Raw genomic sequence first — 27,251 nt, forward strand, 5'->3', positions numbered from 1 at the left:
CAACATTAAAATCAGTTAGCGCTTAGTTGAAGCTATTTATACTGACTCTTCCTAATATTATGTGGAACGTGCAGTGATTACGTACGCTTATACCTTCTCCCTATGCAATTTAACAAGTGTAATGCATATCAGCACGGCCGATTGGCGCAGTGGACAGCGACTCTGCTTTCTGAGTCCAAGGCCGTGGGTTCGATTCCCACAACTGGAAAATGTTTGTGTGAATATGAACGTTTTTCAGTGTCTGGGTGTTTATATGTATTTTATAAGTTTTTATGTATATTAATAATAAAAACATTCATCAGTCATCTTAGTACCCGTAACACAAGCTACGCTTACTTTGGAGCGTGTGCATTGTCGTAGTATATTTATTTATTACTAGCTGTTGCCCGCGACTTTGTCTGCGTTTGATTTTGTTTTTTGATGAGGCATTAAATTTAGTAGTAGATCTAAAGAAAATTAAAGTATGTAGTATGGCTAAGCTTTACATGAGGGGTTTGCTGCTGTCCGCTGAGGAGTTCTGTCCTCTATCTCCAACCACAGTTTAGCCAAAATTAAACACATATTATAACCTCTACAGTACAAAAATAATTATTTAAATCGGTTATAATTTATCGGAGTTATGGTGTGAAATCGTCAAATATTCATCGCCTCTCCCAAAGGAACCGAGCTTAATTTTGGGGTTAAAAAGTATCCTATATTACTTCTAATACTTCCAAAAATATGTGTACAAAGTTTCATGAGCATTGGTTAAGTAGTTTTTGCGTGTAAGCGTAACAAACAAACTTACATTCACATTTATAATATTAGTAGGGATAGGGATTTATTACCATGCACAATACTATCAACTCTGTTCTTGTTTATTTTTTTAATACTAGTAATAATTGACTGGCTAAGCATATTGCCCACACGGTGGCAACCGGAAAACCATCTATTAGAAATTGAGTAATAAGTACTTTGCAGGGCGAGGAAACGTCCTACAAAGTGTTGCCCTGTGTCTACCAACCAAAGGTGAAGATGATGAGCATCATCATCATCATCATCATCATCACCAAGCCATTATCGGCCCACTACAGGGCACTGTTATCCTCTCAGTATTAGTAGGGCGTAGGCCGTAGTCACGCTGGCCCAGTGCGGGTTGGTAGATTGCACACACCGTTGGGAACATTATGGAGAACTATAAGGCATGCAGGTTTCCTCACGATATTTTCCTTCACCATTGAAGCAAGTGATATTTAAATTGCATAAATTAAAAATGCACATGCACTCCGAAAAGTCTGTGGTGCCTGGGCTCGAACTTGGTCTCCACGAAAGGAAAGCGGAATACTTACCCACTATGCTATCGCCACTTATTATTAGATGTAAAGCTTTGTGGTTAGTTTATTTAATTAAGAATATAAATTTTTGAAAAATATAAATAAAAAAAAAAAAAAAATCATTTTATTTCAGGTCGGGGACCCATATACAAAATTTAACACAAAATAAATATAAGACCGATTTTAAAAATAAATAAATAAAGAGAAAAAAAAACAATAATTAATTAAAATCTACAATAAAATAATTACAATAAATTCAATTTCAATTAAAAAATAAATTAAATTTCAATTAAAATTAAAATCCAACTATTTTAAATATGAAGTATTGTGGTTTTCTTTTCTCTTTTGTTGTTACAAAAAAAATGACAATGTTGGTACTAACGTTGTTGTCAAAGAACGAAGCAGGCTCTTTTTTATCCATTCTGTAGCTCAGACCCAACTTGTGAATTTTAGAAAACCACTTTATTCTGTGGGAATAAGACATTACGAGCAAGATTATTATCTATTTCCTTATCATAAGTACTCGTGTATTTAAATTCGAATTAAACTCCGTATCGAGTTTATATCGCTTGATATAAATCGTAAACCCATAAGTTATCAATATTCTAATCCATCCTCCTTAAAAGATAGTTTAGAAAGTCCTCACTCCGCGTCGGGTCCATTAGAGCAAGGAATTAATTATTCGATATCTTATCAATATAATCGGGTGGCCGCGCGGTTATTGTTTATCGATGTTTCAACTCGCCCGAGAAAGTATCGATAAAATCGATTAATTGTAACAATGTTTGTCGTAAGTGGTCAGAGTGACATCGAGTTTTGTACAATGCTTGGCATTTCGCCGGTGATTCTTATGTCTCGGACCACACTATCGGCAAAGTCGCTCTCCCGCATAGATAATCATGATAAAAATAATAAAATAGTTTATTCACAAGAATGTATGTTCATAGAGTTTTTATAATGTAAAGTAATTATTATAATATTTATACAAACAAATGCGTACCTCACAAATTATATTGGTGTGTATGTAATAAATGTATCTAATGGTGCGATTTAAAATCTACTGTCCCTGATTTAGGTAAAAACCTGTATTACAGGCGACAGTGCTCTCCTTAAATTGTTGTCTCCGATGATTGAGTGTATGATTGTGCGTGTGTGAGTTTGCGTCGCGTAGGTAATTGTACTCGCATAGGAGAGCCTAGTTCAGAGCATGGACCCACCACGCTGTTTTAATGCGGGTTGGTGGGCTTTAACGACTATTGTCACAAGTTAGTGAAAGTAGCCGGGACCAACGGCTCGGGGGTTGGGACCGCAAATTTTCTTAACGCCTGGTTATGAAGATTATTTAACAGAAAAAACTAAATAACCTACCAAAAGTCCAAAACCTAGTGTTCTGTCGTTAAACATGCTATTTTATAGAGGAATATGAAGAAGCTTTCTCTTAAAAAGTCATAATGTCAATACGATATGATACAAATATAATAGTAATTGCGATAGTTTATTTTAACGAGCTTTTATTTAAATAGATTATTTCTTATAATCAAAGTTTTAGTCAACTTTTCATCTATTTACGATGTCGCGTGGAAGCCGATTAATAGGTTTAATATAGCTGCCGTAACTCCCTAAAAGGTAAGCCCGCTACTACTATATCTTAGACTGCATCATCACCCCCGGTGAGATTGCAGTCAAGGGCTAACTTGTAGTCTATTAAAAAAAAAAGTAACGCTTCTTGATTGCTGTTAATTAAGTAGCCAAGGTCGCGTTTTTCATTATTATTATAGGATCCTTACATATCACATAGGCGTTTTGTAAGAGAGGAAAATAAAGTCAAATTTCTATTTTGTGAACTAAGTGACGCAAAGAAATGACCAAAAGAGGAAGAACACAAATTAATTAGGGTTTTCAAAACACAGAAGCATGAGTAAACAGCTGCATAAATTTGAAATTGGAATTCCTAACCAAAGAGTAGATATTGGAGATCTAATGTCTACGCCAATTTTATAAGTTACATATGCGTTTTGAGACTTAAAGTTGATAGTCTGGTGCTATCCTTAGCGATGGGACCTCGATGGGACGTACGCATATAACAAATTATGATTGATGTTAAATATGTTACGCAGTCGCGAGGTAATTGCATGTCATCGTTATAATGGGGCTTTTTTTACCTCACTGCCCTTTTGCTTCTCATTAGTAAAGTAAGTATTGAAAAAATATTTAAAATACGAACATCTTTAATTTACCAATTTTGATTTTGGTTTACGTCTTCTTACTTAACCCGATTTTTACTTAATGACTTTAACGATAGATTTGTTTATTTTTATAAATATTATTGCGTTAGAGAGGTGTTTTTTTTTTATTTGTACAGTTACTTTTCATCGTCGCACATCGACAGCTTCTATAACCTATCCGATGTACAGTAACTCTACTAAGCAATATACAAAATAATTAAAGTAGCTGAAAATAAATCAAAACCTAATTTTCTGCATTTACAAGATCAGAGGAATCTGATCAAACTAAGTTAGGTTAGAATTTCTTAACATTTTAGGGACTAAAATGTTTTTCGTTTAGCGTGTAAACGAAATGCCTTTACGCGATTGACGGGAGTAAATAGTAGAGATCGTCACATAAGGAAAAGACGTTATATCTCAAAGCGAGTTTGGATTCCAACGTAGGCTAGTTCGAATATTATTGTCAAGCGCGCGTGTATGCGTTAAATCAATGTTACTCTTTCCGATGGTCTTTCAAATTTTTTTTTTAAATTGCTTTTCTTGTTACCAAACCAAGTTATGGAAACCTATACCGCAAACCGTAATCAATCAGTTGCGCAACCTAACCGCATCTTTCAACAACCGTTTAACGAATAACATTATTCTCTATTACGATATCCTTTCAAGAAATACTTGCGTGTACGGGTAGAATAAAAAACGTATATAAATCAAAATATAAATATGTTTATTATAATTTCTTCTCGTCTTCTTCTTGTTAGACGAACGAAACACTACGAAAAGATATAAAATCTTTTCGTAGTGCCAAACCAGGACAATGCATTTTGCCAGTATTGATTAGTTTGAGATTATTATTTCTTAAACAATAACTATTGTAATGAAATGCATTCCCCGTTTATGTCACTCAAGTTTGACACTGGTTTAACCCAATCATTTTGTTCAAACGAAAACTTTCTGTTCAAAGAGTATTTTCTATAACCGATTTCTATTTAAATAAAACTAAGTATATAAATTTTGTTTAATTCTATCATCAAAAAGAGTGTAGCGTAGCAACCAACTGAAATCGCTATTTAATAATATTTTTATAAGCTAGTTCTTCTGCTACTCTATAGGATCTCTTTATTTTATTCCTGAGCCTATTTTTATCGATTATCAATAGTATCCTTCCATGGTTCGTTGGGCATTGCATCGGATAGGATATCAATGTTTTTGTTAGAGTATTATCATCAATCACAGCTGTGCATAAATACAACTAATTATTTATTTGGAAAAAATATGGTAGGCACTTATATATAAAGATATTATCATTTTGTGTTTCAAGCATATTTTGTCGTTCACATCGACGACGTCCAAATATTAAGGTAAATTAAAAAGCATATTATTAAAAATAATGTCAGTAAAGGTAATGAAATTTATTTTTCATTTTTTTATAAATATGTATTTCTTTTAACTCTAAAATATAATTTTTATTAATACATAAATAAATAAAATCTAAAACGTCCTCGAAACCACCGCAGCGAGGCACAGTTCCTAAGATGCTGGCAGCATTGCCCCTTTGGATGGCCAAACTAATTCGTTGGCCAAGGTAATTAGGTAGGTATATATACCTAGTCAAATATTTTTGTGCACTAAAAATTCCTCATTTCTTTGAAGCTGGTTTGTTTAGCGCCTCTATCTTTAGATACAGGGTTTATTGGATCGAGGCAAGAGGCATTGGAGCTTGGATCTTCAACGGATCTTTGTATATTCCCATTGATTATTTAATAATTTAAATTTAGTTCTCTAACGAACACCTTATAGTAACATAGAGTTTAATTGAATAATTTTTATAGTAAAATATCATCATCATTAATCATCAATAGGCTAGAACAGTGCAAAACTCGAATAAGAATTCCTCTTAACGGAATATAATATGGAATAGTTAGCAGAATTTACTTAATATTATTATTTTGCTGACCGTACGCCATAGAAAGGTTATGAAGGAAACAATATTGCATCGAACAAATCCAGATTATATCTCACCGGCTAGACTGCTCAAATTGTCAATTGTTCGATCTTAGCGCCGAAAGGTTTGGTGTTGGACAATAGAGACCATTTTAAAGTATAAATGGTAAAATTAGCATACAAGAATTGTTAAGTGCCTCCACAGAGTACAGAATACTAGAGTTCGGCCGCCTTGTGATAATTTTATGCCCAGCGGGCTTATAATACCAACAGTATAACGCTACTTGTCGTTCCCTAATGATTTAATTCAATTACATTACTAAAAACATTGCAGAATAATTTCAGTTATATTATCAGTTGTTTCAAAGTATATTGTATATTATGCAGCAATGGATTATGTATAAAACTGCACTTCCACCGTCAAATTAATTATTACTTGCTGAGTATACCGTTGACATTTGGGGTTCACTTGTTATCGTCATTCTTCCCCTTACTCCCCAACAGACGCCGATGGAGACAGTTTACCAACGCGAAGTTAAGATCTCACCATACTACGATCTTCAAGGATGAAGGAACGAACAGAGAGAGAAATGTAAATAAACAAATGACACTGGTCCTGGATTACCTAGTGAAGGGATACACAACATTTTAAAATAGGTCAGATTAGGTTATTTTAGTATTTTAGGGGTAAATTAATTTGAATTGTTACAGAAGACTAAAATGTTGGTAATCCCTTCAATAGGAGAACGACCTGTCATTTGTTTGTTTACATTTCGTCCGCGGATAATTTGGCCGCACTATATAATTATACAAATATACAAAAAACAGTAACGTAGCGGTAGTTAAGTTGATAGACGGATAGACAAATATATATAATTACCATTTCAGATTCACGCGAATCATACAGCAATCATAACAAACGGCATTTCACTTTGATCGTCAAACGGCATCGCTATAGTTTCTTGCACTTGCAACTTGTCTGCAAGCATTATGTGTGTATTAACTGTTTTATGGACACTCGGCTTAGGTGTGTAATATCTCGCTAAATGCCTGATTTTTACAGTTTACGATAGTGTCACGACATTGATACGACTTCATGTTAGCAACGGATGTAATATGGACCGATACGACTATTTAGAAATCGATAAACTTTGAGTAGGAGCGTGGGGTTCCTAGCGAATGTCCATGATTTATTATGAACAGTTATTTATCTGCATGATACTTTTGTATAAGCCAAAAATGAGAAACGTGTCGCGATTTGGAGGATTTAGTTGATACTTACGAGTAGTATTTATGTTTTCGATGTTGATCGTGTTGTTAATATTGTGGTCAAAAATATTCATACAATTGTTAACAAATAACAATTTTGCTAAGCAACTTATCAACAGATTACAGATAGTTTGAATATATGTAGAAATCGGGAGTTAGGTCGCCTCGTTCGTCGTTAGTAAAACGGACATAAGACTTGCAAAGAAAATATTAAAAGGAATTATTTTAGTTTTCTGGGTGTTGACAAGAAGTGTTTATTAAAATAATTTGAATACATAAACTCTTCTGAGTCTAATTGGTACATGAATTGCGTGATAAGTATCCATGATAGACAATCCAAGATTACCGAAGTCCGTCAGGTAAACATACGGTTAATTTTTTTAGAATAGCTATATCTTATCGTTACTATGCTGAAGTTTTATGATATTTGTACGAAATTTTTTTTTAAGTCAAATTTCAAATATTTCACTTTCGCCTTTATTTTTGAAGATATATTATGTTTTACTCCAGATGAAGTGTTTACTTCAGATGTGGTTAGTTTACGCTATTATTTATTTTTGTGTAATGTATTTAAATTGGCCAAAAACACAGACTATATAGTTAATAAAGCATTGAGTCTAAGTACCTAAGAAAATTACAGAGGAAAGTTTTAAAATCAAACTCATTGGGCATTGCAATAATTGTTTGGACATAAACTTAACGATCTTCAGATCGGTTCGTCGATCGTCTGAGTACTGGTCATTAGGAGCTATGCTATTAATTAAACAGGTTTCTCGTTGTAGTATCGTTATCGTTAAGCGTAAAGGAATCTAATGACAATACACGGTGCATATGTAATTTGTACGTTTGATATCGCTTTCGCATGCAATCGAGATGAAATCCGCGTCGTTAGCGATATTATGTGCTTAGAAAGTACTTTGAAACGAATCCGAACCAACATAAGTACGGTCTGACTAGTTGAAAATTATTTGTAATCTTTATCTCTATATCTATCGATATCTATACAAATCAAACACAAACACAATTTTTTTTAAAAATTATTCATGTAGGCTTGTCAAAGGCACTTTAAAAGCGTTCATACGTAAGGCAAATATATGTATAAGTTTACATTTTTGTGACGCGACGAACTAGAGCTAGAAGCACAATAAATTTAGCTGGCTTTATTTTTTGTTATCACCATCTCACAGTTCCTACGAAGTTAATACAAATCCCACCCAAGTTATTTTATCATTAATGTTATCCTTAATAATAGTGTTTTTTATAACTTTTTCTATTAACTTGGAACTTATTGAGAGAATTGTTTTGAACGCGCTCACCTCAGAAAGCCATAATTAAAAAGTACTTTAATTTTATTGCCTAATTCTTTAAGTTATAGATTATTGAACAAAAAATAAGAAAGTGAAATATAATATGTCTAAAATAGTTAAGCATTTAAGAAACATCCTATATCGAGTGTCAGCGGTGCGGCGCCGGTATCAATTCAATCAATTGCGGGCGCTACATACCGCAGACAAGAATATGTGCCCCATCAATATCATCATGTCTGATTCTGTGATTCTGAGCCCTCTTATGAGACAAATATTGAGCGACCACACTTCGAAGCTAGAAGTCATCACTGTAGATACTTTTAAATTTCTAAACGGTAAAATTAATGTTTTAATTTTCAATCAATAATGTAGTGAACTTTAGAGTTACTGTTGATCGGAGAGATGGAAGGATCTTTCAATGTTCAACGAAAAAAAAATACGCATTGTGTTATACGCTATATAACTTAATTATAAACTTATATGTTATATACCCTTTTCTACATAATCAACTTATTTGAAATGAATGTTAACTAACATATTTTCTCAATTTGTTCACAGTTTTCAAACGCTTTGAGATCAACCAACAGCCATCCACTACCCCTAACTTCGGATTCTCTAAGGTTAGTTTATTGACTTTTACATATGTTAGTAATGAATACTACTACCATCTACTGAGATCACCCACCATTCTGCCCAGTGTGGAGATTATGGGCAAAGCTTCCCGTTCGGGGAAGCTTCTAGACTAGCAGTGGACTGTTACAGGCTATTGATGAAGGTCGGAAAAAATGCCACCGTTAAAAGTCAACAAAATTTTTTACTTTTTGTTTTCTTGAGATGGATTGTTATTGGTGTTTAGGATATAAAGTTCCAACATATCCTGCTGATTTTAAATTTAACTTAAAAAAATAATGTTAATTGTTATCAATACTAGGATAGTATATATTCTAGTAATTATAAATGTGAAAGTGGGGATTGTTGTCACTTAATCACGCAAGAACGGCTAAACGGATTTGGATGAAATTTGGCATGCATGTAGCCATTGACATGGAAATAAACACAGGCCTTTTATCCCGATTCCTTAAGAAGTTCCCGTGGGAAATTTGAAAATTGTTTCCGAGCTAAGCCACGGGCAGACAGTTTTGAAATTTGGTATGCATGAGACCTATGCTATGGAAAAGGACATGTACTTCTATACCGATCTCTGAAAAGTTCCCGTGGTAAATTAAAAATAGATAATAAAAAATCTTAATCCACGAGAACGAAATCGCTGGTATCAGCTAGTATAAAATAATGTTCTGGGATGTATAGTGCCATACTTAATCTTTGTTTTAGTTATTATATCACAATTCTAAGTTTTAAAGTCAAATAAATTCAATTATTTATCATTATTAATTATTTTCATACAAACTTAAAAAAAATTATAAGTCGCTTTGATTCTGTCTACTTTTAAAAATTACACCAAAGTTAAGTTAAATAATACTGAATCGAAGTTAATAAGAGGTTCCGAAGGCCACGCCCATTTAATATGCAGTTTACTCGAATCGAAATGAATCTTTTATAATTCCGTCTCTTTCAACTTTGTAAATAGGTTCATTTGCGCGAGCGAGATGACGAATGTTGGGGTACCTACACCAATTTATAATACAATGCAGCGTGGGAAACACAATAACTGCAAAGAGTTTAGTCGTTTTAGAAATTTATGTTCGCTTCTTTATAACGAACTTATAATTATTATTTTATTTCTAAAATTGTACAAGTAGCTGCCCTGTTATTTGATTTTTCACACTGGTCTCAACTGCAATGGCGATTGATGAATGCGAAACCTAGCTAGGATGCCAACACGATGAATTTCCATCGGTCAATACCACAATGAAATAGAGCCAACCGGATGTCGGATGATTTGTAACCTATAAAATAATGCCATTCTTTGATTTGAACGAGGATCCTGGCTTATGCTTTGCTAGGATTGTGGATTGGCGACGCCATTGTGTTAAATGTATGCGCCCCATAACTCAGATGGATCGCGGTCGCACTGCAACTAGAACAGTAAAGGCTACGCCACAATAACTTATGACTAGGATAAAAACTATTTATAAAAATAAACATAAAAACAAATTATTTGTTGCTGTAGTAGTTTTTTACTAATAAAAAACAAACTTTGCAATCAGGCTTGTCGAGGCTACAGTTATTTAGCAAATGTGTACGTGTGTATTTTAAATGACATCAAAAATTGAATTTCTTACTGGTGCCGGTAGTTCCAGTCCTTACATTGTAGTGATAAGGTCTGTATTTGTTATTATAATTATTATTTTCGGCTTTTTAGAGCATAAAAATGCAGATCTTAGCTTTATTGCTTTCGAAACAATTCAAAAAAAAAATCAAAAAAATTCAAAATTCATTTATTTCAAGTAGGCCTAATACAAGCACTTTTGAAACGTCAAGTCTGTCCGTGTGTAGTGACTCTACCACCGGTTCGGAAGGCAGATTCTACCGAGAAGAAGCCGGCAAGAAACTCAGCAGTTGCTCTTTTCCAACATCAAAAATTTACATTTTATATTTTAACATTCATTTTTCTATCTTGTGAGAGATGAAAGCGGAGCCGGATGCTTCCAAGCAACCTTGTCATTAAGAAACTCATCAATTGTATAATAACCTCGCTGTAATAAATGTGTTTTAACACATTCTTTAAACTTATGGATTGGTAGGTCCAAAATTACCTTAGGAATCATATTATAAAAGCGTATACTCAATCCCACAAATGACTTCTGCACCTTTCGCAGACGATATGCAGATGTCACTAATTTATGACCATTTCTTGTAAGTCGACTGTTTATATCCACTTTTTGTTTATAAAGACTAATATGTTGTCTTACAAATACTATATTGTTATAAATGTATTGTGAGGCTACCGTAAGTATACCAATTTCTTTAAATTTTTCACGGAGGGATTCACGTGATTTAAGTTTATATATTGACCGTACAGCTCTTTTCTGCAATATGAATATAGTTTCAATATCAGCAGCTTTGCCCCATAATAAGATCCCGTAAGACATCACACTATGAAAGTACGCGAAGTAAACAAGTCTTGCTGTTTCTACGTCAGTAATCTGTCTAATTTTCCTGACGGCGTAGGCAGCCGAGCTTAGTTTACCTGCTAGTGTATCTATATGGGTACCCCACTGAAGCTTACAATCCAAGGTCATGCCCAGAAAAACTGTGGAATCTTCCATTTTTAGTGATTCTCCATTTATTATTATATTTTTATTAACTTTCTTTACATTTGGTAAAATAAATTCCACACACTTAGTTTTTTTTGCATTTAAAAGTAAATTATTGACAGTAAACCAGTGCGACACATGCGACATAGCACGGCTTACATCGTCAAAGTTGTCTCTACCTCTATCAGTTTTAAAAATTAGAGATGTATCATCAGCAAACAGTACAATGTCACAGGTTTCACTGACATGGTGTGGTAGATCATTTATATACACCAAAAATAGAAAGGGACCCAAGATTGAACCCTGTGGGACACCCATTGACGTAGCCGACCCCTGCGACTTAATGTCTTTTATGCAAACCCTTTGGGTTCTGTCACTGAGATAAGAGGCAACCAAATTTAGTGCCAATAAAAATTCATTCAAAGAAAAATAAATCAATTACATTTTCATTATAAATTATTTAAGAAATATTAGCAAAGGCAAGTCGTATTCGGTCTCCAAATTGTCTCTTAAACATAAAGGAAGAAAGATTTACGCCTCGTGCCGTCGGAAATTTTCTATCATGATTAATTTTAGGGTTAATAAAACATTTGTTGGCGACTTTATTGTATTCTTCAAAATACATTGCGTCCGACGCTCTAAAAAAACTAGCGTTGTGAAAACAGAAATGTATGGCTCTGGCCGCTAGAAGCCGTCGTTCGTGTGTTTTCTGTATTTAAATTGCTTCATTTCTAGTGTCTTATTATTAAGATTTGTTTGGATTTAACGAATTTTGTCTGGATAACAATAGATATATTGTGAACCAGTCCTTACCTGAGTTGTTTATTACACTGGCAACCTCACAATGCTTATATCGTTTCTAGTATTATGAAAGTGAAACCTGGCATTTGAATATTTGATTGTTACTTATTGTATCCATCTAAAATATGATTTATTTATATGTTGTGAATTGTTATTAATTACATATTAATAAAATAAGCTCCGCTGAATTTCAATGGCAGAACAGTATATTGTGCATTTAGCAAAGGATCGGGGTTTAAATCCTAATAAAACAACTTAGGTTGTCCTATAGAAGATTATATTAGTGCTTATCTAAGTAAGACGGTTACGGAGAAGTTTTTAATGAACGATGAACATTTGAGTTGAAAGTGTTCCAGATATATTCTCTTCCTTTTTTTTTTGCGTTTCGGTGGCAACCTATCACTATACAAAGTAGCAATGAGTGTACAACCGGCGCTATCAAACCAATATTTTTAATGGAAACGACAGATTGACAACTGTCGGGAAATTTATACAATACCGCAAGGTCATAAATCTAAGTAGTCTTACTTTATTAAAAAAAATACTAATGAAATGGGTTATGTAGTCCTATAACTGCATATAACGACTTATTTGACTGAATTTTAGATATATTCTGTGTTTTAGATCAATTTAAATATTTTTGATACGAATTTTGTTATACATAAATCCTTACATATTTTACTACATGATGGATAGGAAATGGTATTTTACGCGCGATTAAAAGATGTTTAGAGATATAGACTGTTTTATTTCTCTCGGACTAGCTTATTTAGCGTAAAAAAAAAGATTTTTCAATCAATCTAAAACACTAGATAAATCAAAACACCCGTCAAATAGGACTTAAATGCGGTTTCGTTACTGATTTTTCATTTAATTTGTTCGCACAACTAATGGATAGACGTTCTAACTGAGCTTTGTTATGTATTTGAAAGTACTTTCTATAAGCTAAAAGTCTATTTTTTCCTTCTCAGGCCCTGAACGGTTTCCTAATGATGATGACGCAGAATGGAAAACTCCTGTACATATCAGACAACGCTGCGGAATATCTAGGTCATTCAATGGTAAGTTGAAGAAGGTACATAATCCATCCATACTCATACTATAAATGTGAAAGTAAGTGTGTATTTTTGTTTGTTGATGATATTTAGGTCGCATGTAGCTTACATCCTGGAAATGGATAAAAAATAATATTTATCCCTCAAAATGCGATCTTGGCAATATGTAAAATAAAACTTAACCATACAGTTAATTACTTTTATTATTAAAACTTGATAAAAATCATTTTTTGTCTAAATCTTCGGAAATTAAGTAATGCCTATTCTCTATTGTTTTTTTTGGGAATTGACAATATTGTTCCTATTTATTGATATTCATTGTATGATAATAATAATAAATAAATTTATTAACCAAAATTCACAATTAGACTTAAAACTATTATGGTGTCATCATAAATTCTTACGAATTTTACCGTACGTGCCGTCGATAAAAGGTAACATCTAAGGAAATTAATTAACACCTACTCACTACCTCAATCAAGATATTCCATATAAATAAAATTCCCTCAATATAAATAAGTAGGTACATCGGTTAAAGTTTAGAATTGGTAGTGGGTAGGCAGGTACTATAAATATATTTTAATATTAAGTAACAATCTTATTTAAAACTATATATATTAATTATTAGTATGTATAAATAATATTGTATAGAAGTTTATTGGTGCATATGTATATATATATATATATATATATATATATATATATGTATACATATGCACCGACTACCTCTCGTCTTAAGTAGTGTTTTACACCATCGGTTGTTTGCAAGAGATCGCTATGTCGGCCGCCTAATTGTATACATTGTGTAAACTATTTTTTTTTTATAATTTTTCCTGTATTTTTATGTGGTGTACAATAAAAGTGTATTCATTCAGTCATTAATGTAACAAGGACTTAAAGATCCTTACACGTAGATAAACTTATTTTTCAGAAACTAGTTTTTGTAGATAGACCTGCACCAAGTGGTGTGTCGCGGCAAACAATAAACCAAATTATATTAAACCAATTTTGGTTTTTTAATTTAAACTTTGGTGTGTGTTTAATCATTGAGAGTCTCTTAACATGCCATAAGAGTGACATTTATGATGTTTCCATAGAGAAAGAGCGTGTTTTAATAAATAAATAATTGGCTACAACATCTTAAATATTTTATTAAGGAATGATCATTTTGATTGAGCTTTATATAAAAAATGCTATATAGTATATCAATGACAAAATAAACGTACACAGGTGTAATTAGTTACATCCAATATAAATTATCGATTTCCAATAACAATATTTAGGGAAACTCTGGGTACTTATACGGTTTATAAATTACTAACATTAGCAGCTTTACCCCTTCTAGTGTTCCCCTTTCCTGCACTATATCGAGCCTTTACTGCCTTAAAGAAGAAAATCTTAAAAATCTACCCAAAGGTTTAAAAAATATTTCAATATAACTTCATATTTTGTAAAAAAAAAAAAAAAAATTGGAAAATGTTTGTGTGGTAAACATTAGTGTTTTTCAGTGTCTGGGTGTTTATCTGTATATTATAAGTATTTATGTATATTATTCATAAAAATATTCATCAGTCATTTAAGTACACAAGCTACGCTTACTTTGGGGCTAGATGGCGATTTGTGTATTGTCGTAGTATATTTATTTATTTATTATTTAACCAAAATTCTGACTAAAGGAAAATCCGACTTAAAGTTCCGACAGTAAAGTTTCCTTACCTAACTCTCAAAATTTGAAGTACGTTTTCGATGGTAATAAACATATAGAATAAACATTTAGAATTTAAAAACCACTATATTAAGTTATTTAAATATTGTATTCAAATCTTTTTATAATTTTCGCCTATATTTACTTCTAGCGTAGGTAAAAACTCTTATAAAATAATATCTACACTGTACTCGTCGACTCTGTAACAACATCAAAAATAACAATAAAATTTATCCTACTTACTCGGTAAAACGAAAAAAAATAGCAAAAATTGTCGTTGTTACTGAAATCAGTTTACGTCGTAGGTTCACAATGAGTGCGTTTTACTCAGTTATTTTAAGTCGCAGTCACATAAGTTTTCTTTATTTGTACAGAAAGGAAAGTCTAGTCCTAAAAGGAATCGTCAGTCGTCCAAAATGTACATGTGGACTATTCCTTTCCTTTTAAGATCTCTCTCGATCTTTTCGGTCAATCGACTCTGCAATTCTGTTGTGATTGTAACGGTTTGTCAGATGTCATGAGATAAATGTCGGATTGATGTTCCCAGATCTTATCTGATGTGAATAAATCTCGGACGGCTAGTTTATTGTTTACAGGTGATTCGGTGGAGAGTTTCGTTTCAGCGGGAAATGTGAGGAGAACTTCTTAAGGCCACCATATGTTTGTTTTTTCATTAAAGACTAGCGTACCCATAGTCGTAAACTTACCACTCGAAACACACCTACTTAGTACAAACCGCGCGTTCGAGCACTACGAATTTATTACGACCTTATAATTTTCCACTATCTCCTAAACTATCCAAATAAAATCCTGTACCAGCTATCAATTGACTGTCTATATAATATTATAGGTAAATTCTTTGTAGCAAATATTATATGCCACCACCACGGGACTTCTCCCACTACGAGAAGGGTTTAGGCCGTAGTTCACCAAGCAGACAGAGTGAGGATTGATGAGCTTCACAAGCTTTTCCATGCCTGAGAGAACTCTCAGGCATGCATGTTTTCCTTCAAACTTAAAGCAAGCGATATTTTTATTGCTTATTTTGTAATATATAGTACTTTGTCTACAAATGCGCAATTATCTACCAATCTGCATTTGGCCAGCCTAAACCTTTCTTATTCTGAGAAGAGGCCCGTGCCCTGTAGTGGGCCGGTAATGGGATGCTGACAGTACTTACTTAGGCATTATTATACTTACGTATGACGTATCATATAGTCAGCACGTTTTCTTCTGGCTTGCTACATAAATATTATCGTCTCAGGCAGAAATCTTAGTTTTAGTAATAAAAATATAGCCTATGTGACTTCTGGATAAAAAATCTTTGTATTTATGACTGAGTTATTAAAATCGATTAAGTAGTTTTTTTAACTATAATTGATTGTGTATGGACCTTTAATTATTGTTGGCTATTATGGCGGTTCTTAAGACGGAATCCGTTTAACTGGTAGTAATGCTTTATATCTATATATTGCTGATGTATTTTATATTTAAAAAAAAAAACTTTTTAATGTTTGCCCGAAATTAGTTTATTTTCAACCAGTTCTTGCGACTTCAACCACGTTTGTTTCAGTTGTATAAAACGCCGTAGAATTTTTTTATTTTCCAGGGCATAAAAGTGTCCAAATTAATAAATTTATATTTTATATTATATTATATAATCAAGTTTTCGTTATTCTTATCATATTAAATATTAAATTAACAAAAAAAGTTATTACTAACTCTACGAAAAAATTCTTCACCAACGGTTTAGATGCTTAACCGATTTTGGGCAGCAAATAAACAAACACACACTTTCGTATTTATAATATTAGTATAGATGTCAAAATATAATCGTTCTATTCCAAAACAGCAATCAAAGTGTCTATAAAACTAATTTCATTACCAATTCAAATCTAAATTAATTAAAAACCCGAGGCGATCATTATACGTAATGAAATGAAACATCATTTTAAATTTCACTCAATTATGGGCAATATAAATATTTTCTAATAGGGACCGCCCACCCAATAATTTTCTATTTAAAAACTGTGTTTTACCATCCACATTGTTTTAAACTAGATGTTTGGATTAAGTACTTATTAGGTACCTCTAAAATCTTATCATTAATCTTAATTGCGAAATAACAATAAAATATTGCTTAGGCGATATAGAGGAGTGTGTTGTAAAACATACCTTGTGGAGGTCGAGTTAGGGTTGATATTTAGTTTTAGTTAAGTAATAATGATTGGTATCGATCATTACATTACTGGTCTCATAAGAACGGGATCGTGGGAATATTAACGATACTTGAGATATATTGAGAACGAAATGCCTTTTTAATAGTATACTTACTTTCTTTACAAATTTATAATAGTTTCGCTTACCCAAAGCAGCATAATATCAATACAGAGCGAGCTTTTTTTAAAAATCGTGTGGAAGTAGAAAATGTGTAAGTAGAAAATAGATGACATAAAATGAAGAAAGTCGCGTCACGAGTTGTAAATACTAAAGGGAAGGCTTTTTATAACTCTTACAATGCCTATCCTTAAGTCTTTTATAAATCGTTCTGGAGATATTGGATAGAAGCAGGCGTTACTGGAAATCCATAATATATTATGAAAATTTAGCCTAATTTGGTATTCTTCGCGAACAGAAGAAGAATCTGTATGGTACAATTTATAATTTCTAACAATTATTAATTTTAAACATCTCCTGAGGATGCTTCTGATTCTCCTGATGCTGATTTCGGAGCGAAACACGCACATTGCTGAAGATCTGTTTGGTGTGAAGTATATGGATTATCCTTACAGATTCTCCTGCTGTTCGCGGAGTATAGCAAATAAGGCTTAATTTTCATAACGTACAGGAGATGTTCTTCATTTTATATCATCTGCATACCCTCTATGCACGCCACTGCTTATTTGAACCTTATATGTGGATGTTGTATCAGGTTGCATACTTTAAGTGAAGTTAATGAATAAGAATAACCGACCGGTATAATTGCACCCTTGATGCACTTTCCCCGAGCCCTAGAACACACACGTAGTTACCAAGCAGCCTTCGAGCCAATAAACAATAGAAGGCAATTCAATATGCAAACGGAACAATGTAATGATAGCCACAATGCTCTTTCGTCGCTAACCGTGCCGATTTATTGATGTAAATCATTAATACCTTTGTTATTAAACCGGCCACCCAAAAGTGATCTCCAAATTTAATACTCCTCCCCCGATTCTATCTGCAATCTCTTACAATGTAAGAGGCAGGGCGGGTCTGTTGTAAGTGGTCACACTTGCAGGCGTAGCTTAAGCCCGCGGCGATACAAATTTATCATTCTTGTGTAACTCTTTTGTATTTCCAAAGGTTCGTCTGTTTCCTTATCAAGACCTGTATTTATCGCTGTTTTTGGTTATTATCTCTAGGCATTGTTGCTGCTTCACACTTTGTGTTGTTACGTGTCAGACTTATTAAGATGCTATCACTAATATCAGCTGACTATCGGTGGCCCGTGATTTAGTCGGCAAGTATCCGATGCATACCTTCATTATGGCAGCTATCTGTATCCGAAAACTTTGACTCGCGGGAAGAGGACGAATAGTGACAACTTTTGATCTGCTGTTTCACCACACGAAACATACATATGAATTTAGGTAACAATAATCTTTTAATCCCGCTAGATCGATCCCCTATGTAACATAGGTAACAAACAAACAGATCGATTAAATTACTTGCTGGAAAGATATGGCTACGCTCAAAGAGTCGATTCGTAACTTATATCATGCAACTTTTTAAATTATGACGTTACTTCTATAAACGAGTAGGTACTTCATCGCAGTGTTTTCTTTGAAGTGGCTACATATTTAAACTTTTGCTAACTACAACTTGATGTTTTTCTACTTATAGTTTATCAAAATATGACCTGTCTGTTGGTTATTTGAACCGGCACACGAGAACCCGATCAGCTGGTCTTCAAACTTTAGAGGTAGGTACTAGGAAGAAGAATAAATGACCAAATCTTGGAGCGGTGTAAACGTATTTAATTCAAATTTTGATATTTAAACTTTTGATCATAAACAATATAGAATTATAGAATTAGGCACTTTTCACACTAATTTAAAAAGACTCCAGTCCAAATAAAAACCAATTTCAGAATCATACGCAAACATATAATTTGTCGATTGCAAACAATATACTTCCACTTTAAAGTCTTAAAATAATTACTCTTTTACTAATATATTCCTTTCCCTTTTCCCTTTTTCCTTTGAAAATCTCGCCTAATAATCCCAAACGCCCGATGTCACTTTCCGCACCATCTTTTCTTTTTCTCTCCTTTTTTCTTTTTTATCCCCGCGTCGCTTTAGTCGCCAGTCCTTCCAACTTTCCAACGTGCTAGCACCGTTTTATCAAATATAAATACTCCAAATCCATGACTGTTTTTATCAAAAGGATTGATGACCTAGTTCTTCTATAATTTCTAGATTCATTTTATTGATTTGCATATCATCTCGTATTGATAATCTAGCTTAGAATGGCATTTATCTTTGACGAAAATTCAAGTAACCTTACACTATCTAGTCACAAACATAGTTAGTCCACACTATCAGCTTAATCGTGCTGCTGTCATTGGCGTTGACACTGTCCAATATAAATTGCAGCGAAAGACAAATACTAAAATCATACTCTAAGATTATACTCCAGATCTTAATTCCGTTATATTTCCGAGAACCGGTATTAATTTTAAAATTTCAACAAACAAGAGATAGAGCAATCATCGGTATCGGAGCATCTAAATGATCTAACGGGCACAAAACAGATCACAATACTGCGGAATCAATTGAAAATAACGAAATACCGAACGGGCCTGATGTGAAGATAAATTTCAATGAGCCCACCATAGACGTTGATGTTAAAGTAAACAGATTTTGAACGCTAAAGGTTTCGATCATGTGTTGAGAGGGTACTGTATTGTTGGAAAGGGCAAATGTGATGTATAAAGGGCGTTCGTTCTATATTGCTTGATTTTCTTTTGTAATGCACTTTGGATCTCTTCTAATATTATAAGCTAGCACTGCTCCGCTGTTACACTCGCGTTAATTAAGGGACGTAGTGTGTTGTTAAATAGCTTATTTACAAAATACAGATCTGGCTACCAGATCACTGCCGTTCGTCCATAAAAGAACCACGAAACAGGACTTGTGACACTACTATATTTTCTCGTCATGATTTAAATAAAGGATACTAATTAAATTAAATGATACTACTTTATTTTAATATACACGAGTACAAAATCTATATTAAAGCGGTGATATCGCAGTGCTCAACTTCACTTTCGGGGGCCGAGTTTGAATCCCACCTCTGAGTTTTCTAAGTTATGTGCGTTTTAAGTAATTAAAATTACGTAGGGGTCAACCCTTTTGCCTTTGAAAATATTTAAATGTGTTACTTTATTTAAAACATCAAGCCCATTTCAAATATCTAAAATATTTAATTGGCAAAGATTCTCAGTCACAAAATACGAGTTGTAACCCTTAAACTAACCTAGTCATTTAATACTTAACATATTATTACATTACTATACAAGTATTGAGATTGACACTTGTATAGTAATAACAAAACTAATGTTATTACTATACAAGTGTCAATCTCAAAGCATTTGTAGGCTACATAGACAAACAGACGGACAAACAAGCCTCCGGATAAACAGATTAATGATCCGACGAACGCAACGCCCGTAATTGTGTTACAAATTAATGTTTGTCTAACGTTGATTTATTGTGTGTTTTAGGCATTGTTAAGTTCGGCGTTTTAATAGTGTTGTATAAGATACAAAGTTGAAGGTATTAATTAAAATAATATAATATATTATTATTATTATTACTACAACATAAAAATTTAAGATTTACGTACGATTAATATTTTTACTTTTTTATTAATATTTTGACGGCCGAATGGCTCAGTGGGCAGCGACCCTTCTTTCTGAGTCCTTGGCCGTGGGTTCCATTCCCACAACTGGAAAATGTTTGTGGGATGAACGTGATTGTTTTTCAGTGTCTGGGTGTTTATCTGTATATTATAAGTATTCATAAAATTATTCTATATAACCGCTATCTTAGTACCCATAACACAAGCTACGCTTACTTTGGGGCTAGATTGCGATGTGTGTATTGTCGTAGTATATTTAATTATTTCTTTACTCAATACTTATCTTTCCAGTGTTATTGCCTGAAAATAAATAATTATTGTTATTATAATTATTAAATTAAATCTATACGAATGCTATAAATGCGAAGGTGTGTCTGTTTGTTTGTTCGCTATGTTCAGCACAACAACCGACTATATGAAATTTGGGACATAGCTCCTGGAGATGAATATAAAGTATTTTCATCCCGGAAAAACTAACGGCTTCCGCGCTTCCGAAATTAAAAACAAAAAGTAAAAGTAAGTAAGTAGTTTATTATTATATTTTATTAATGTTTTTTTTTAATTTTTAATAAAAGTGGTGACTGAGGATTAAGTATGTCAGTTATGTTAAATCCATACTCCCTAACCCATAACTACGCGGAATTGTTCCGGAACGCTAAATCGCTTTGGCAGCATGTCTTTTTCAGTAGGGTGGTGGCTAGTCAAGGCCGAAGCCCACTAGACCAGACCAGTTTTAAGTCTCACTGCTTGGCCCACGCTTCTCTCATATGGATAAGAATTTAGAGCTTGGCGTCTTCTCTCATATTTATTAAGAGTTTAGACGTTTTAATTTGTGTTGGCGGACTTTAACGATTATTTCTGTAGCTTTTATGTATTTATCTACCAAGAAAATAAACCAAGAAACGGCACAGAAATCGGTGGGCACACAAAAAATCGTATTATATAGGTACAGTTGATAAAATAAATATTGAATCTCTTTATTTCAATTCATTTTTGCTATACCCTCAAGCTGCGCAGGTCGGCTTGGCTTTAATATTATGTCTTGCCGGAGCGCACGCGACAGATGGGCGGTGCGGTGTGACGTTCCGTCGGCTAGGGTCACAATCCTATCACTTGTTTGCCAATTCTACTAGTTTTTATTGGAACATAAGCCTATTTTCTAGCTAATTGTGCTATTTTATCTGTATCTCTATTAATTTTCTCTGTGCTGTACAATAAAAGTGTATTTACATTAATTCAACCATTATATCTCGTAAGCTATTTATGATGTATTTAATGATATATTTCATTAATATAAAGCTTAAGCATAGGGACATCGCCTCATTGAATTTCGCGCATTATGTATGTAACTAATATAATAAATGTCAATGTAAGTTTGTTTGTTACGCTTTCACGCAAAAAGTACTTAAGCGATCCTCATGAAACTTTGTACACATATTCTTGGAAGTGTTAGAAGTAATAGAGGATACTTTTTATGCCGACATTAAGCTCGGTTCCATTGGGAGAGGGGATGAGTTTTTGACGATTTTACACCATAACTCCGAAAAATTATAACCGATTTAAATAATTATTTTTGTACTATAGAGATATAAACCCCTCATTTAAGGCTTAGCGATACTGAATACTTATTTTTAGATCTACAACTAAATTTAATGCCACATCAAAAACAAAATCAAACGCAGACGAAGTCGCAGGCAACAGCTAGTTAGTATATAAGCCTATTTTCTAGCTAATTGTGCTATTTTATGTGTATCTCTATTAATTTTCTCTGTGATATACAATAAAAGTGTATTTACATTCATTCAATCATTATATAAGCTATTTGTGATGTATTCAATGATATACATATTTCATTAATATAAAGCATAAGCTGCACAGCATAAGGATATCACCTCATTGAATTTCGCGCATTATGTATGTATAAAACTATAAATGGCGCGGACGCCACAGGTGTATATAAAATACTAGCTGATGGCGCTGATCTGATAATGGTTTTTATTCCCGCGGGAAAATTCTTCTCCATGTCAATGGCTACATGCATGTCAAATTTCATCCAAATCCGTTAGCGTTTTTGCGTGATTGAATAACAAACACCCACACTTTCTCATTTATAAGATTATATATAGTAGGATGTACATATATGATAGGTTGATGACGTGATGTGACGTTACGTCGGCTAGGCAGGGTCAAAATCCTAACACTTGTATGGTTGTTTTACTAGTTTTAATTAGTAGCGTAATGAACAAACTCAAAACTCGATTGCAACGCCCCTAGTGGCCTGTGGCTGTAGCAGGTTCCTATTCCCAGGTCCCTACGATATAAGATATTAAAAAAAAAGTGTGTGTACTTATGTACACACGTTAGAAGTTATACTTACAAGATAAAAATCTTTTCAAAAATTTTTTCTTTCGCCTTTCTACGGTTGTCGAAAAAACGACACCAGCAACAGAAAAAGGTATTTAATACATTGAAAGTTTTATTATACTAACAAGTTAAATAAAGTTTATTTAAATATCATATCACTGATGTAGGTCGGTGTACATAATTTAAGTAATGGACGTATTAAGCATAATTAAATTTGGAATAGATACTAATAGACTCATTATAGGACAACCAAGTTTTCCTCAACATTAAAATTTGAGAATTTTTCACAATTGAATCAATTAAATCGCCGGAATGAGCCAAATCTTGTAGCTAACTTCAGGGTGTCGGTTTTATGTGATGGCGCGCATCGTAAAAATTACTTTTCCCTAACGCGCCAAAAGAAGTATAACTTCAAAAAGTTATTCAAATCAGCTCACTGTAGCACAGACAAAAATCGCGGTTTAACGTGATATTATATGACCCATCTATTTCACTTCAGCACGGCTAGCATGAGCTGGAGACAATTATATCCGCAGGTAAAGGATAAAAATGTATCTTGTCCCACAGCTTTATCAATTCTCAGAGCACTGGCGTACAAGTGAAAATAATATCCAAATAATAACTGTGTAATAATAAACGGGGGTAAACTTCTCCTATTCCATGTTCCCGTTGCTTTAGCAGGTGGACACGGTAACTATATCCCCAGTCAGGGGATATAAATGCGGAAAATATTTTGTATATATCTAGCATGGACATTTTCACACGGGCAAATGACAAATGTTTACCTTCCCCTACAGTTCTAATAATGTTATTTCTTACACTTATTATTAAAGTAATTAGACTTGTAATCATTATCAGCATTAAAAGTCTACCAATCCACTACCAAGAAAGATATCCTTTCAGATCGAGAAGGGTTTAGGTACACCACACTGGCCAAGTGTGTATACATAGATTTTGCAAGTTCTTTGAGATCTCTCTGAGAATCTCTTTGAGAATCTGTCCACGATGGTTTCTTTCACTGTTAAAGAAAATAATATTTTATTTCTTAATCCAAGAAATTAGACAGTACGTGCCGGGTAACGAAATTGGTCCTACCTTAAGAGGCCAAAGTCTTAACCAGTAAGCTGTCACCGATTTTCATATACTATTTCTATATGTATTCATTTTCAGTATAGATCTAGTCTACGTGGGCGACATAGCGCATTATAGATTAACGGAGCGCACGCGACAGGTGGGCGGGGCTTTTTGACAACCCGTCATTTAGGGTTGTCACTTATCAGTTATCACCTATTAATAACTGTAATATTATTCAACATAAAATTTCCTTTAAGTTATTTATATTTCCCGCAGTGTTGCGTGGGTAGGCTTGCACTTTATGATGTCACCGTAGTTTAAACGACGGGTTGGTGTTGCTTTTTGATGTTTCACTGTTTTTATAGGGCTTGAAATATAGTTCGTATAAGGGTAACTGCAAATTGATAGTGATGAAGTGCGTGGTTTCCAGTATAATTATAGGCACATAAGGGCCAACACTTCAGCCTCAGGTTTATGGGCTTGCCCTGAAAAACGCTACTCTGTTCATGTTCGGCGATGGTATTATACTAAACATCAGGTGCTCCGTCAATTAAAAAGACAGCCAATTGGCGCAGTGGGCTTCGAAACTGTTTTCTGTGTCCTAGGCCGTGGGTTCGATTCCCAAAACTGTTTTTTTTTTTGTTTAATAAGCATGAATGTTTTTCAGTGTCTGGGTGTTTATCTGTATATTATAAGTATTTATGTGTATTACATTCATAAAAATATTCATCAGCTATCTTAGTAGGTACTCATAAAACAAGCTACGCTTACTTTGGGGATAGATGGCGATGTATGTATTCACAGTCAAGTCACAGTATATTTATTTATAATTATCACTATAAAAAAACGCGAGTAAGATTCACTTTTACAATTTTTGTTTATTTGTGGACGTAAATGCTGTTTATTCTGGTACCTCATAATTTAATAGTGCCAACCCTGCATCCCGTCAAAACGCAACTCAAGAGAGCGTTGCGTTGCATGAGAACTATGATTTAATTAAACATAATAAACATAATAAAGCCGACCTGGGGTAATTGAAATTTGTTTAGTATTAAGAAAACAAAGAGAATGTGCAACGATTTTATTAACCCTGTCTGGCCAGCGACGTCGGCGTTTTGAAGGGCGAATCCAGTAATTTACGTTACAAATTTGATATAAATGGTGCCGTAGTAAAATATTCTACGCCGGTGGTTTGAGATATTAAATATTACAAGGTATTATGCTTGTTTTTGTTGGATATGAAGAATCCATATTTTGAATAGTCTATCTTTCAAACATGTTGCTTGGCTATCACACTTACGCACAGCAAAGTTTAATTCCACTTGAAAATAGCCCTTGACTGCAATCTCCTGCAGAGTTAAGCCTGCCTTCAATCCAGACCAGTAAAAGATTGTGAATTCCCAAAGAGCTGAGTTTAATCCCAATCAGGGAATAAAATACTGTTTTGTAATTTTCATATCAAGCCTTTAATAAAACCTCTCGAACTTAATCTTCGGTAAAATTTGCCCATTTTTCCCCTTTGCAAAAGTTGATGTTATCATCAATATCAACCTTTTAACAGACCAGACCAGTGCCCACTGCAGAGCAAGGGTCCTCTCCCAGAATGAGAACAGGCCAGGCAGTGGTCCTCCACGCTAGCCTAGTGCGGATTGTTAGACTGCAAATCCCTTTAAAAACATGCAGGTTCACGATGTTATCCTTCACCGTTAAAGCAAATGATACTAAATCGCTTAAAACGCACATAACTTCTAAACAGTCTTCTAGAGGCGCATACATTCCAGCCTCATTTTCGGCGGTACCAAAATGAAGTCGGTACCGCCGAAAATGAGGCTGGAGTTCAAAACTTACTTTTCGATACGAAATCCTAAAAACAGGTAATTTAAAAAATCTTAGCATCACGCATCTTATCAAAATTCCTAGATTAGAAGAGCTCATCAAGTATACCTACGTACATCTAAGCTAAGATGTCGCAGTTTTTATTTGTAGTTGAATCTAAAACAAAAGGTTGGCTCAGCAATAATAATTGCGGAAACCTAAACCGCCTCGCAGCCGCAAAGTTAAAGCAAAGTTTATTTTAAAGAGGCGTATACTTACCGAGATTGCTTCGACATTTTCATCAGTGTGCCGACCGCAGGGGAATTATTTTAATCGTGGACGCGGCACCTCCGCTATGTCTCTGGTTTTAGTGTGGTATTCCACAATAAGTGCAACGAAATATTACACAGGCCGACATATTAAAAATTTCAGAGCGTTGTCTTGTCATCTTTCTTCCTACAACTATTATTGTGAGGTTATTCAAGTAATTTAAATTTTAATAATAAGTAATTTATAATTTCCTAATTTATAAATCCTTATACTCCACACCAAACAGATCTTCTGCAATGTACTGACTCCTAGTACAATTCCAACTTACATAATATATATCTGATCTTCTTTTTCTTTACCAGGAGGATCTGCTCATTCACGGAGATAGCGTATACGACGTGATAGATAAGCAAGACCAGCAAACCGTCAGGTCTGAGCTGTCAAGAGCACCGACTGACGGGGAAGACAGGGTCTTCTTATGCCGGATGAACGTTGCCAGGAACGCAAGGCGGCAGATGCGGTTTGGTGATCAGAAGGTAAAGTGATAATTTTCAATATTCTAATGTTCCACAGATGGGCGCAGGCCTCCTCTCGATTAGGGGGGAGGGATACAAAGCATAGAATCCTCAGTTAAACTTCCCCCCAAATGTAAAGCGGGTTGTGTTATAACAACCAGCACGGCTAGAATCGGCACGAGACAGTTAACTCAACGGGGAAAGGATAAAAAATTAACTTCTCCCACAGCTTTATCAACACTTGCGCACAAGTGGATATTATATTCAAATATAATGACGGCAGATTGGCGAAGTTTGCAGCGATCCTGCTTTCTGAGTCCAAGGCCGTGGGTTCGATTCGCACAACTGGAAAAATGTTCGTGTGATGAGCATGAATGTTTTTCAGTGTCTAGGTGTTTATATGTATATTCTAAGTATTTATGTATATTCTTTATAAAAATATTCAACAGTCATCTTAGTACCCATAACGCAAGCT

The 27,251-nt window shown here is 34.0% G+C and overlaps 1 protein-coding gene across 1 annotated transcript in view; it reads left to right on the forward strand.

Annotated features, from left to right (window-relative positions):
• The window catches only part of LOC120633930 (neuronal PAS domain-containing protein 4B-like), a 208,435-nt gene that overhangs the window by 99,578 nt on the left and 81,606 nt on the right, over positions 1–27,251 (forward strand). The window contains exons 4-6 of the mRNA XM_039904340.1: positions 8,614–8,675; positions 13,046–13,135; positions 26,624–26,797. Coding sequence (XP_039760274.1) covers positions 8,614–8,675; positions 13,046–13,135; positions 26,624–26,797 — 326 coding nt within the window. The remainder of the gene's footprint in view (positions 1–8,613; positions 8,676–13,045; positions 13,136–26,623; positions 26,798–27,251) is intronic.

The sequence above is a fragment of the Pararge aegeria genome, chromosome 22 (genome assembly GCF_905163445.1).
Source record: "Pararge aegeria chromosome 22, ilParAegt1.1, whole genome shotgun sequence".
In the NCBI taxonomy this organism is placed as follows: Eukaryota; Metazoa; Arthropoda; class Insecta; order Lepidoptera; family Nymphalidae; genus Pararge; species Pararge aegeria.